At 46.4% G+C, this 14,362-nt stretch overlaps 1 protein-coding gene across 3 annotated transcripts in view; it reads right to left on the reverse strand.

Moving 5' to 3' along the window:
- The window catches only part of ACVR1B (activin A receptor type 1B), a 34,152-nt gene extending 20,183 nt beyond the window's left edge, over positions 1 to 13,969 (reverse strand). The window contains exon 1 of one of the 3 annotated variants that reach the window (XM_018047738.1): positions 13,832 to 13,969. In XM_018047738.1, the coding sequence (XP_017903227.1) occupies positions 13,832 to 13,922 (91 nt within the window). In that variant the 5' untranslated portion in view covers positions 13,923 to 13,969. Of the gene's footprint in view, positions 1 to 12,142; positions 12,353 to 13,831 lie in introns of those variants that run through there. The other 2 variants (XM_005679946.3, XM_013963787.2) reach the window with 2 other exon arrangements.

A 14,362-nucleotide genomic window follows, 5' to 3' on the forward strand; every position in this document is an offset into this window, starting at 1 on the left:
CTAGAGCCATAGCAGGGGAGCGTGGCAGGAGCAGGTCACACAGACCCAGGGCTCAAACACCAGCTCTATCAGTCACATGACCTTGAACGAGTCAGTAACCTTTCTACACCCCAGCTGCCTAATCTGAATAGTGGGGCTGTTAATTACCTCACAGGTCTGTGTAAGAATTACATGAAATAAGAGATTTATGAGCCAACTCCGTGGAAAAGCTCCTGAGGCTGGGAAAGATTGAGGACAGGAGGAGAAAGGGGTGACAGAGGATGAGATGGCTGGATGGCATCACCGACTCAATCGACATGAGTTTAAGCAAGCTCTGGGAGATGGTGAAGGACAGGGAGGCTGCAGTTCACGGGGGTTGCAAAGAGTAGGACATAGCAACTGAACAACAACGAGACTTAAAAAATGTGAAGCAAAGAGTTATTCAATAAATTTTAATCACTCCCTTCAGTGTAAAACTCAAGTAAACACATTCACATACAACATGTCTCTCTAACCACTAATTAGGAAGTGCCAGGTTACAGCAAGACCACAGCAAGGAACTGCTGTTTGAGTCTCAGCTCTGCCAGTAACTAGTTGCGTGGTTTTGGGCAACTCATTTTAACCTTCCTGAACATCATTTTCCTCATCATTAACCAGAAAGAAGGGGCTGAACCAGATGAGCTCCAAAATGCTCCAGCTGAAATCTGAATCTAGTTTGTTTTTAAATTCACATTGCTTGGATCACTGATTCAACACTGGGAAGTTCTGCTTTAATTCCATACACCTTTTTCTGAACTTTAAAGACTAGTCAATCATTTTTTAAAAATATTTTATTTACTGGTGGGCTTAGTTGCCCCGCGGCATGTGCAATCTTAGTTCCCCAACCAGGGATCGAACCCACATCCCTTGTACTGCACGGCAGACTCTTAACCACTGGACCATCAGGGAAGACCCAAGAAAGACTGGTCTCTAAACTGTCTTCTGTTAATATTTTTCATTGAAACGAAGGGATCATAAAAGTATAAAAACATCTGAATTGTGGGATTCTCTGGCAATCCAGTGGCTAGGACTCTGCACTTCACTGCCATGGGCCTAGGTTTAATCCCTGGTCAGGGAACTAAGCTCCAGCAAGCCACGTGGCATGGCCACACACACAAAAAAATCTGAATTTACTAAAACTTGTCTAGTACACTAAATCACAAATTTAGCTTTTGATTTCTCTGAAAAACTGAATCTGGACTACTGATAACAGACATTTATAATCTGTTTCATAGTGACTCATCAGGTGAAATCAGCCTACACACATGTGCATAAACAGTACATACCTAACACTCTCCGTGTTCCTGACCGAAGAATTAGAAATAACACAATTAGGAAAGCCAGTCACAGAGGAGTCACAAAAGCAGGTTAAAAGTGGTCAGAGTGAAATTCTCACTAGCACAGCATTTTGATACGAACAAGCTAGTCAAACCTGAACCAAAGACATTATGGCAGGATTTGAACGTGTTTTCAAAGTATGATGAAAAGGTGGTCTGTGGCAGAATATCAAAGCAAATTTAATTTGGGAGAGAGGCTGTGTTTGGAGGAAGGCTGACAAGTCCCGACTTGGGCAGACTCTGTCTCGCTGCATATTATGGAGCTGCTAACACCCTGGGTCTGAGCAGAGAGCCCCACGCAGGCCCCTCTCTCCTGCCCACGGCATACTCTGGAGGACACTCAGTCAAGGCTGTTGTCCCAACAACTAGAAATTCCTAAGAACCAAGTGGCTAAACTCACTGCCCTTCAGCCCACATCACCAGCGGACAGGCTGTGGGAGGGGCAAGGTAGAGGCACCAACCTCAGAAGGTAAAAGGCAGCCCAGAACACCCATATTTGTCCTGGTACATGAAGGTTCATGATGTTTTAAAGCTGCAGTATCTATGTATTTTGGCTTATATGTACACACACACACATATACTCCTTGGGGATGGTAAGTTTCATCAATTTAGGGTGGCACATTGTCCTGTTTAGGGATACCAAACCTGCCTCTTCCAAACTTCACTGGGCAACCTTCTAGTTCCACAAGAGCTAAGATTTGGCGCCCAATACAGCCTGTGCCCCCTACCCCCTTACTCTTCATGACTTTACAACTTGATCATAGCTGCGTCTGAGCCCTCCTCTTTCCAGATGACAGCATCCATCACACAGCCCAAACTGATGAGAACAGCCTATTACAACCTGTGATCATTTTAATTCTTCTTCCTTGGACCATATCCAAACTCCCTACAGCTTTCTTGGGATAGAACAAAGACCACAATTCTACACAACTCTGTGACCCTGAAAAGCCAGGATGATCTTGGGAGAGGGAAAAGAAAGAGAACAAAGTTGGAGGACTCACATTACCTGATTCAAACTTACTACAAAGGTACAGCTATCAAAACAGAATGAAACTGGCCTAAGTACGGACTATAAATCAATGAAACAGAATTGAGAGTCCAGAAACAGATCTATATATCATCAACTGATTTTCCATTTCTAAAACATTTTGGGGGTGGGAAGACTAGTCTTCAACAAACAGAAATCCACATGCAAAAGAATGAACTCAGACCCTTCACACCACACACCAAGATTAATTAATGTAAGTTATTACATAATGTAAGTAATGTAATTAATTCAATGTAAGTCAAAGACCAAAATACAGGAGCTAAAGTTTATATTCTAAAAATTTTTTAACGAAAATAAGGGTAAATCTTCATGACCTTGGATTTGGCAATGGGCTCCTAGATATGACATCTAAAACACAAGCAACAAAAGAAAAATAGATGAATTGGCCTTCACCAAATTAAAAAGACTTTTGTGTCTCAAAGGATAATGTCAAGACAGCGTGAAGAGAGCCTACAGAATGAGAGAAAGTATTCAAAAATCATGCATCTAATAATAGTCTTGCATCCAAAATGCATAAAGAACTCACTCTTAAAAACTGATGACAAAAAATAATTTTAAAATGAGCAAATGATTTGAATGGACATTTCTCCAAAAAAGATATACAAATGACCCAAATGTACATGAAAAGCTGGTCAACATCATATCAAATGCAAATGAATTTCAAATTCAAATGTAAACCAAAACCACATATAACTAAATGTGGTGTTTTAGTGACTTTCTGATAATGTACAGGTTTTTTGGTGAATTTATATTTCTTTCTATATTTTTAGGACCAATCTCATTTTTAATAAGGTAAAAAAAGAAGGGGAAAAAAACTAGAGAAAAAAAACTTCTGTTTTTGCCATGTGATGTCCCAAGAGTGCATCTGTAGAAAAGTGCTTGTCAGCTAAATAAAAGTCACATTTGATAAGAAAAACAAAAACAAACAGAAACCAAACCACAATGAGATACCACTTTACACCCACTAGAAAGGCCATAAGAAAATGTTGGTACAGAGTCAGAGGAAACTGGAACTCTATACACTGATAGTAGGACTGCAAACCGGTACAGCTCCTGTATATGGAAAACAGCTTGATGACGCCTCAGTAAGGTAAACACTGAATCACCATATAACCTGGCAATTCCACTCCCAGTACAATATGCCCAAAAGAATGAAAGCAAGTGTTTAAACAAAAACTCGTACACAAATGTTCCTAACAGCACCATTCACAACCATCAAAAGGTGGAAACCAGAATGTCCACTCAACAGAGTGGACAAAGAAAATGTGGTACCCTCATCAGACGGAGTATTAGTCAGCTATGAAAAGGAATAAACGGCTGATATCTACTACAGTGTGGATGAACCTTGAAAACACTGTGTTAACTGAAAGAAGCCACATGTTGTACGAGTCCATTCATATTAAGCATCCGGAAAGCATATTAGTGGTTATTAGGGGCTGCAGAGGGGAGAAGATGGGGGATGCTGGCTTTGTGGGTTACTAGGTTGGTTTCCTTCAGGGTAAAGAAAAAGTTCTGGAACTAGAGAGGTGATGGCTTGCCGAACATTGTGAAGGTACTTCATTGATTTATACACTTTAAAATGCTTAAAAATTCTTATATGTGTTTTACCATAGTTTTAAAAATACCATAAATCTCTAAAAAGCAGTATGTGTAATACAGTCTCAACTACAGAACAAAACCAGCAAAAACCCAACACATGCAGACCCCCCAAAATGAAGGCACAGGGATGTTCTGTGTCCTTCCCAAGTCCGAAGGCTCTCATATGCCCCAGGAACCCATGAACTCCTAGAAGAGGGAACCAGAGTCCTTCTTGTCTTCATTTTCTCACTGGTATCCAGCACAGTGCCCACACACCACATTGTGCTTAATAAATCTCATTCAGCAGCTCTCAGCCTAGCAATCGGAGAGGGCAGGGGGCTCTGCCAGAGAGGACATGCTTTTATCTGTTTTATATGCATTTCCACATTTTCAGTTTTGAAAGGTTTTTACTGCTTTAAGAAGACAGAAAAAAAGAAAAAGTTGTTCAGTAACTACTGATCTAGATAACTGTCAAAATGTTTACGAAAATCCTGAATTGGGCTTAAAAATGGAGGTGTCTGGCACTCCACTATCACAAAGTAGAGGTAATGTCTGTTTCTCCAGAAAGGCTGGGGAGCTGACAACAGCACCAGGCAGGAAAGCCCTGCTGCACGGAAATAAAGTAATCAGGTGCTATTGGTGACAAAGACTCGAAGTGCATTTTCAGTTTTCACAATCATCCAAATTAGATTGTAAAAATACACTAAAATAAAACAAAACAAAAACTCTCAAGTACCAAAGAGCCATAATGAAGTCCAATTTTACAAAGTGTAGCTAGCTGGTGGTACCCAAAAAGTGTACTGGTAAAAAGCACTTCCAGCTGACTTAATAAAGGAAGCTATTTGTATGAGAGAGAGAGAAAAAAAGCACAGATTTAACAATAAGACATTTGATAAGCTCGGTATTTAATTTCAATCTGGGGAAAGGTCTCAGAGTGGGGTTTGCATAAGAGAAAGGTGTTTGAAAAGCCAGCTCCACACTGTATCTATTCTACAAACTGCCTTTCTGACATTCTACTTGGAGACAAACCCAACCCCAGAGAGCTGTTTAAACAAGTTCACCCTTAAGCCTCAGGTCGAGAGAATGAAAGCTTTGTTCTCACTCAAAAGAGACGTTTGATGTTTATGCTAAGGAGACCTGTCATTGCGACTTAATTTATGGCTGGCTGTAAATGCCTGAACATCCAGCAAGGGCCCACCTGCTGCCCAGGGGAATGTCAAGGTAGAGCTGGAAGGAGAGGCATCCCTATGGCAGAGCATGTCCTGCGTTCCTGGGACCTAAGTGTACAAACTCAGCCGTCACATTCAGACTGTCTGCTAGTCACTTGGTATTTCTCCTTTACCCACAAGTTTATATTGACATGCACAACCTTCTGTCTTCTTTGTTGTACTTAAACAGACACACTCCTGGCTCATTAGAGCAGGGGAGAGTATTTATCAGTGGTGTTTTGTATTTGCTTCCTGACCTACTTACTACGCTATGATGTGTGGAGAGGTGACAGCGTACATCACAGTTTCGAGAAGAGGGATAGGAGTGGTTGTTTCAGACAACTAGGACAATGAAGGGGAAAAAAATCAGCAAGGATGGAGAATAAAACTTACGAGGTTGAGGACTTCCCTGGTGGTCTGGTGGTTAAGATGCCACGCTTCCAGTGCCTCTACTGCAGAGGGCATGGGTTTGATCCCTGGCTGGGGAACTAAAGTCCCACGTGCTGCGCATGGCACAGCGGGGAAAAAAAAAAAAAAATCAAAAAACACCAAAAAACAACTAATGAGGTTGAGATCAAATCTATCTCAAGTAAAATGGGCAGGTAGTGGATTCAACAGAGATGAAAGAGGTGAGGTACAGATTATGATGTTCCCAGTAACGCACAAATGTCTGTGGCACTTTTAAGCGACTAGGATGAAAACTGTATATATAGGAGATAATGAAATTACAGCAGGACAGAACTGGAATTATTTACCTAGGATTTTGCTGAAAGGATGGAAAAGAAATGAATGAATTCAATTAAATCGTTAAGTACCTAAAATACACAAGGCTCTGTGATAGAACAAAGACATATAAAGAAAATGCAAGACAGTTCCTAGGATCAACTTTCGGGGCGTAGAAGGTGGGAGAGCGGGAGAAGCAGAAAACTCTAAGCCAGTGTGAACCTCTATGTTACTGATAATGGACCAAAAAGAAACGCAGAGAAGATGGAGTTACTGGCTGGGGGATAGTAGGAAGACACAGAGGGTCCCACACTTGGAGGATGTTGGATTTGGCTGAGAAGGCCAAGACCAAGAAAAGCACAAGGCATGTGAGGTCTAAAGTAAATGGGCAACAGGACAACAATGCCATGGTTCTAGCCAAGATAAGGGCAATAAGCGAGACTAGACTGGACTGCGTGGGCCGTGGTGGCAGGCGAGGAGGTCTGGAGTCAATCCTGGAGGCTACACAAAGGTGGCAGAGCCGGCGCGCTTTCAGGGTTGAGCCCAGTGGTAGGACGGGAAGGCAGGGACTGGCTGGAAAGCTACTTCAACAGTCACCGCAGCACACAGCACGGTACAGGATTTTGAGCACGTGCTGTGGAGTCAGACTCCAGGCCCACTGCTTAACCTCTGTGCCCCAGTTTTCTCACCTGTAAAATGGGGATGCGAGTGGCTCACAGAATGGCTGTACAGAGTTAGCAATGCAGCACAAATGCCCAGTGTGACCCTTGACTAGATGGTACACACTCAGGAAATCTGATGGTTTTATTATTGCTGTCATCCTAGTGAATGAGAAGGGGCTGCGCTCTTGTGTGGTTTTATGGTTATTCTAACAAGCAGAAGTCAGTCTGTGGGCAAACTTCTTAATGGCAAGGACAGATTCTTTCCTCAGTTATCCCCCTCAACACTGAGCTTGAGGAGCTTGAGGTGTGCTCCCTGACATCTAGGGAGATGTTACGAAAGAACACTGATTGGATCTGAATTTATCTACTCCGAGAGTAGAAAGTAGCGTACAAATGTACCCCAAGACAATCCATGACAATCTGGGGACAGGGGCGCTCAACACAATATATATATTTTTTAATTTCTATTTAAATTAAAAAAAATAGAAATCCCTCAAGTCACAGATTCCTCAACACATCAAAATCATTGAAAGCATCCACAATCTTCTCTCTCCTCCAAACCTCACAATGTCTAGGAAAAGGTAACAGGCAGCAGCTGAAAGCCACATGTGGTCTCAGGACTTCTTTCCACATTTAAGTCCATCCATGGGATGGCAGGGTGACCCGGTCTCAAGGAGCCTCAAGCCTATCTTGGGGAGTGCGCTTATCCCTCAATCCTGTTTTCCTTCTCCTCACATAACCATCTGACTCACCCCACATGCATTTTAAAAAACAATACCTATTTACTATTTCAGTTTCTGTAGGTCAGAAGTCCAGGCATAGCATGACTGATATTGACTGGGGCTTTCTCGTCTAGGGCTGGGACCTCTTTCAATCTCACTCATTGCTGGCAAACTTCAATGCCCTGTGGATGAAGGACTAAGGCCCCCCAACGGCCCTACTCGCTGACGGCCAGGGACCACTCAGTTCCTAAAGCTGGCCTGTAATTCCTGGTCACGCGGCTCCCATGGGCAGTTCACACCTGAATGTTTGCTTTCTCCCAAGCTAGCTGGGGCATCCCTGCCTTCCTCTTCTGCAATCAGCTGAGAAAATGCTCTGCTTTCAAAGGGCCAGCTTGATTAGGTCAGGTCCACCATGACAGCATGCCCATCTGAAGGTCAACTGATTTAAACCCTTCACGATACAGTTGACCCTTGAACAACTCAGGGGTTAGGGGCACTGACTGCTACAGAGTCAAAAACCCATGGATAACTTAACAATCACCCCACTAGACCTGAAGTTCCACATCCGTGAACTCTACCAACCTCGTACTGCATAGTACTGCACTCTGGTATTTACTGGGGGAAAAAAAAACCCACCCCTGTATAAGTGGACCCATGCAGTTCAAACCACGTTTACTCAAGGGTCAACTGCACCACCTTCATTCATATCTGAGAACTGAGAACAGGTGTGTGTATACCTAAGACTGGAAATCATGGGGAGAAGGGAGCAGTGGCAAGGACGTTGTGGTAGACATAACCACCTAGTGCTGTTTCTTTATCATCTATTTCACCTGCCAGAAGGTGAGCTTCATGAAGGTTAAGCATTTCGTCTCCTTTTGTTTACTGGTGTATCTCTGCACCTACAACAGTGCCTGGTATATAGTAGGTGCTCAGTAAATCTGTGTTACAGGAACCTTTAGATCACCATAGCAGTTCTCAATATATGTATATATTGATACCTGGTTTATTCGCAAGCTAGAAACAGAACTTAGAACTGTATACACTACACTGGTACAGTGAAACCATCTAGGAGTCCTGGGAATTCCACAGGATATGATTTTCTCTCTGCCACAATCACTGCACTGCTTAAACAAAATACAGTCAATTTTCATTATTCATGGATCCATATGTGTGAATCTGTCTACTTGCTAAAATTTACTTGTAACCCCAAAATCAACACTCTCAGTGTTCACGGACACTCACAGGTGAGCGCAGAGGGGTGACAAATTTGAGCCACCCGGCACACACGTTCCCACGGAGGTTGAGTAAGAACGCTCCGGCTTGTTTCAGCTCTCCTACTGTTAATGTGCATTCTTCTCATGGTATGTTCAGTGCCAAGCTTTCTGTCTTTTTGTGGTTTATGCCGGCGATTTCACTTCAAAACAGCCCCCAGGGTAGTGCGGAAACGCTGGCTAGTGTCCCCAAGTTCAAGAAGACAGTGACATGCCTTAGACAGAAAATACATATACTGAACAAGCTTCATTCAGGCGGGCATTATAGTGCTGTTGGCCCTGAGCTCAACTTTTATGAATCAACAACATATATTAAATAATTTGTCTTGAAACAGAAAGACAAACGACGTACGGTTATGTGCTGATCAGCTGATGAAAGCACTGGAACCAGCAGGAGCAGCGGTCCAGCATTTGCTAATCCAGTGTTCAACTGGGCTTCACAGCACAGTTACCAAAAATAAGGCCACCTGACTGTGTTAGCCCCATTTCACAGATCAAACAATGAAGTGGACGGGGCTGTGACGTGGCAGCCCCCAGCGCACTCCAGCACACCATCCTGTTTTATTTCCTTCACAGCACTCATGACTGATAACTGTGTTTACTCATTTATTTTCAGTCTGAGCCTCTGCAGTCATAAGTTCCATGAAGAGTTAGGGCTTTTTGTCCCTCTTGTTCCCTGTTACCTCCCCATGCCAAGAAGCATTCCAGGCCCACACCCAACCAAATGAATAAAGAAACCTCCTATATGTAATTGTGTAAATATTAGGGTGATTGATACTTTAAAGGGAAAGGCAGTTACTTTCATTATGTTAAATTCAAAATATTTAGCAAGACAAATGAGGCCTCAGACTAAATGGAGAGAGAAAAAAACCAAAAAGAGCACCACAGCTGCCTGAGGTGGCACCGTGAGATGCCCTGCAAGCAGGTAAGACTGCCGGGGAGGCTGGTGGACCAAGACTACAGAGGAAGAAGAAAGGAATGGTATTTACCCGCGACGGAGAAGCTGGAGGGCAGAGAGAACAGGCGAGACCAGAGATGCTGCCTCCAGGCCCAGCTGCAGGTTGAACCATGTATGAGGCAGAGAAACAGGAGAGCAAAACCCGAGAGGCCGGACATGGGACTCAAGAGGAACATGAGGCCCCCTGCAGAGTGACAGCCTGCAGGGGACTGCCCGCTCCAATCCTTTCAAAGGTCTGGGCACTCCCAGGCCAGGTGGAACTGATGGGCTCCAGAGGCCCTCAGCACTTCCAGCATCGGAGGGGGCTGATGAGCAAGAGGACTCCAGGATTTTCTTCTCGTGAACACAGACAGGAAAATGAGGTAAGACCCCTCTTACATCAACTCCTGCTGTAACAGACAAATAGCACAAGGGCTCGAGACAAAGAGGCGGGATTCCAGAATTAATGTTCACCGCGGCTCTGAGCAAAGACTGAACCGTAAACAATAAGGATTTCAAAATTAAAACAAAAGAGCCACTTCAGTGTTCTAATTTAACCTTCCAAAATAAAGAAGATCGCAAGCACCGCGGACTGAGGATTCCATTCCACCTCAACACCCTGTGCTCCTGAGTTATTATGAGAACAGGCTGAGGCTGCAACGCAATTCAACTCCTGTTCCAAAATGCAACAAGCAGCTTCAACAGGCCATGCTGGAAGAAGCAGCACGCCTCATCGTCTCCTTGTCTCCTGATTCATATTTTGGTAGCAAGGTTACAATTAGCTCACCGGTGGCGAATAAACCTATTTATAACACAGCAGTCCACCTGAAAGACACAATCATCTAAAAAGGTTTTTAGAGGAAAACGAAGTGCAGCTGCTTCTTTTACTGACTGCAGATTTCCAAGGTCCTTTCGGATGAAGTCCTCAGTCTAACCTTCCTGTGCTCACAGGCACCATTCCGGCCACCTCTCTGCCTCCATGTTCTTATGTAACATTTACATAGTGCCATAAACATACCCAGAGTTGCGTAAGAATGGAAACGTTGCCAAACCAATAAAGCCTAAAGCAGGTCACTCCCTCCAGACCGTCTTTGATTAGCACAGGTATGCTGCCAGGCCTAGGATGTGAGGGCTTGTCAAGAGACAGAAATTAACTTAAGGAAGTCTGAAAGGGGTCCACAAAAAATGCGACAGAGAACAAATTAACCACATGGTGACATGTGTTGCTTCTCTCAATCCCAGGAGCTACTCTCTGCCCCATAAGATAAAAAGTAACCCAACATTGCCTGTTCACTGAAGTCAGAAACTGTGTCTAAAAATACCACCCAGCCAACTGGCTGTCAGTCAGTCAGTCTCACAAATGTCCCAATAAGAGAGACACAGACCAGTTCCTTACTTCACGGAGGCAAAACTGAGGCAGTCGCAGAAAAGTGAAGTGCCTTACTCAAGGACAACCTGTCAGGGAGCAAAGTTCTGGGGCTGGAGAGCAGCCTCCTCCCCCCACCTGGCTCTAACCTTTAACCAGAGTAGCCATTTTATTGTGTTAACCACATCTGTTCCAGGGGCTCTTAACAAAACTAATCCGAGATTCTCTTTTTCTCTACAAGAGTTCACTTCTGCTGTATTTCAAACTCATGTCCACTCAACAAAAGTATAAGACTTGGCCTGAGATTAAATTTTTGGTTTAATCACAGAAATTCAAAATATTCCCGTCAGAACCTCAAATGTCTCCCTTGCAGCTTTTTGTCTTAAGAAAATGAATGTCATGTTCTCCTGCTACTAATTCGGCTTTACATTTTTAAATACTAAAGTGAAAATGCCAAAGGTAGGCCTTAGAATGTGGTCCACCTATTAAATGGATGCAGTTTATAACCTGGAACTTGCGCTCTGTACCACTGGCCTTTTACTAAGTTGCTACTAGTTCACTATTTAACACAGACACCTATCCCTTGCTGTCCTCACATCCTGTCTTCAGAGGCATCAGGGCTGCCTGGCCCTGCTGCTCCTCCTGGCCCACCTAGGGGAGCACGACGTGGGGAAGACAGTAATCAACTTCTAGTTATCTCACAGCCTCTATGTTCCCAGAACTGATGCTTCACTTTAAGCCTTTTGCAACAGTGGTCTCTGTAGCATGCACTATTGGCAACGAGATGTGTCCCGGAAAAAACTGTAGCGTCTGGCCAAGTTTGAAGGCCTTCGAGAATGTTTGCTGGATACACAACCTAATTTCCAATTAACCAAAAAAAGAAACCAACTCCGTACTATGCCCACCCATCCTCATCCCAACAAACATCCATTTCAGGAAGGTTACAAAAAAATGAACCTGTCCCATTCAGAACCAGATGGATCATCAATCAAACATTCTTAACTAGGCTCATGACAAGAAATATCCCACCAGACACTACACCAAACCAAGAGGGAAATGGCTGTTAAGAATTTCAGATACATTAGCAACAGGATAAAAATTCCTAAGGAAGAAATTTACAGATTTAGTCATACACATGTAAAATGACAAACCTGAAGGCTGAATCTCCTTATTTACTACCCTACTAGTGAAATAACATCATGATACACACTCCAAAAACATGGCCCCAAAGTAAGGCCCAGCATACATTATTCATGAAAACCATTAACTTACCACGAATGTCAGGCTGTGTTCACATACCTTCACCACATCTATCAGACCCCACAGCGCGTTACCTCTGCCACAGAGCAGCGAGATCCAGGAACACACACGACAGCCTTAGCAGAAGCATTAACCAGTGAACAAAGACCCCACCACACAGGCTGCACCACTGGAAACAAACATCAAGGCTGGAGGGAATGAACTTGTTTGTGAGACGCCAAAATGGGATCGCATCTTTGGTTGATTGTCTCATTTCTGAAAGAGATCTGAACCCGCCTGAGAACCATTATTTTTTGGTGGAGAGAAGAGAACCACGGAACACACACTTGATCTCCCACTGCTAGAAGGTTAGGGGCTGCTGAGAAGTCAGAGCAGCAGGCTTTGTACATCGGGAGCAAAGACAGTCCTGACTGTCTCTCCCAGATACAACTGCGGGTCAATAATCACTCCAATATAAAGGCCAAATATAACCTTCCTCTGCTACCCCAATGCCAGCATAGGGTTGAGACGACTCCCTTAAATATTTTAGGGTTTCATCTGCATTCCTCAAGCCCGTAAAGCCTCACAAACGAGACACTCAACTGAGTGTCCCACAGAAAGGCACCACTTTGGTAGTGAGAAGGATGGGGGTGCTGCCAGGGAGCAGAAGGCTGTGGGAGTTGGAAGGTGAGGGGTGTGCAAGGGTGGGGGAGGACGTAGGGGGAAGGGCTGGGAAGAGGGCTGGTGTGGGAAGGTAAATAAATCCTGACCAAGGGCCAACAGCTGGTCTGGTGGTGGGGTCTTTAAATAATCTTGGGGGTGGGAAGCAGGTTCGCAGATGTCACCTGAAAGGCATCCACAAAGTGACCAACAGAATGGACCCCCTGAGGTGGGGTGGGAGTGGCGAGGGAGAAAGCAAATACACCTAGATGCAGATTAACCGTTCTGGAACTAGGTCTCCTAGGGTTAGAGAGATTCCAAAGCCAAGCTCCAGATAGGGGCCTGTTCGTCCCATTTCCTCCACTGAGCTTCCCCGGGGCATGTGGACTGGAGGAGGGGGGTTGGCCCCACTGAACTCAAGGGACTGCCCGAGAGGGAAATGTGACTCGCTTTCCCAGAACGTCACGGAGGAAGGAGAGGGAGGGGAAGAAGCACCCCAACTGCAGGAGGGAGCTGACGGAAAGGTTGAAGACCCCCTTCCCCTTTTATCTATGGTGCGCAAGGGCTCTCAACGTCAGGATACCTTGGAGGAGCAAAGATCCCATCGCCGAAGCCCCATAATCTTGGCGGGAGAGAAGGCGCCCCCCCCCCAACTCCCCGCTGGAGCATCTGGAGGGAGGGAATGAAGACCCCCGCCCCTGGACATGCTGAGCGGCAGAAACGTGGATCTCCAAACCTCAGGGAAGGAAGCCTGCACTCCCTTCCATGGAACATGGGGGTGCTGGGAGCACGACCCTCGAGAGCTCCCCAAATCCAGTCCCTCCTGGGAAAGGGCTCGGGTCCCCAGGGGCCCGGCGTGAGCTCGGTCCCGGCGGGGCGGCCGCGCCTCGGGGATCGGGGGAAGCCGACCCAGGTGAGGGGTCCCCGCGACTCCCCCGCGCCCCCCGCCCGGCCATATTGTGCGCGTGGGGAGGGGGCGCGCTGTAGCCAGGGGCCGCGGCGCGAGGCCTCGCCCTCGCCCGGCCCGCTCCATCCCGGCCCCCGCCCCGCCCCGGGACTCACCCTGGATCCCCCGGGGCCCGGACCCGCCGCTGCCGGCAAGCAGGAGGACAACAAGGGGGAAGAAGGAGGAGGCTCCGGCCGACTCCGCCATAGTAACCGCCGCCGCCGCCGCCGCCGCCGCCGCCGCCGCAGCCCAGCAGCGCCCAGCGCGCGCGCGCGCGCCCCCGGCGCCTCCCCTCCTCCCGCGGCCCGGCTCCCGCCTCCCTCTCCTCCACCCGGCGCCGGCACGTGCGCTCCCGGCGGAGCCGGCGCCGCGGCCGCCGCGCGCGCCCCCGAAGGGCGGGGCCGGGTGCGCGCGGGCGCCCGCCTTAAAGGGGAGTGTCCCCGTTAAAGGGGTGGGAGGGGCTCGCGCCTCGGCCACCCTCACCCGTGAGTGCCAAGCACGGCGCGGAGGCCGAGCCCCACACACGCGGCCTCCGCCCAGTTCTGCACCCCCAGCAGCGCGGCGTGATCTTATCAGCACCGACCCCCATCCCTCGCATAGAACGTTCTACGAGTCCCGTGAGCTTGTTCCCTTTTTCTTCATGCCTA

Source organism: Capra hircus, chromosome 5 (genome assembly GCF_001704415.2).
Source record: "Capra hircus breed San Clemente chromosome 5, ASM170441v1, whole genome shotgun sequence".
Classification (NCBI taxonomy): Eukaryota; Metazoa; Chordata; class Mammalia; order Artiodactyla; family Bovidae; genus Capra; species Capra hircus.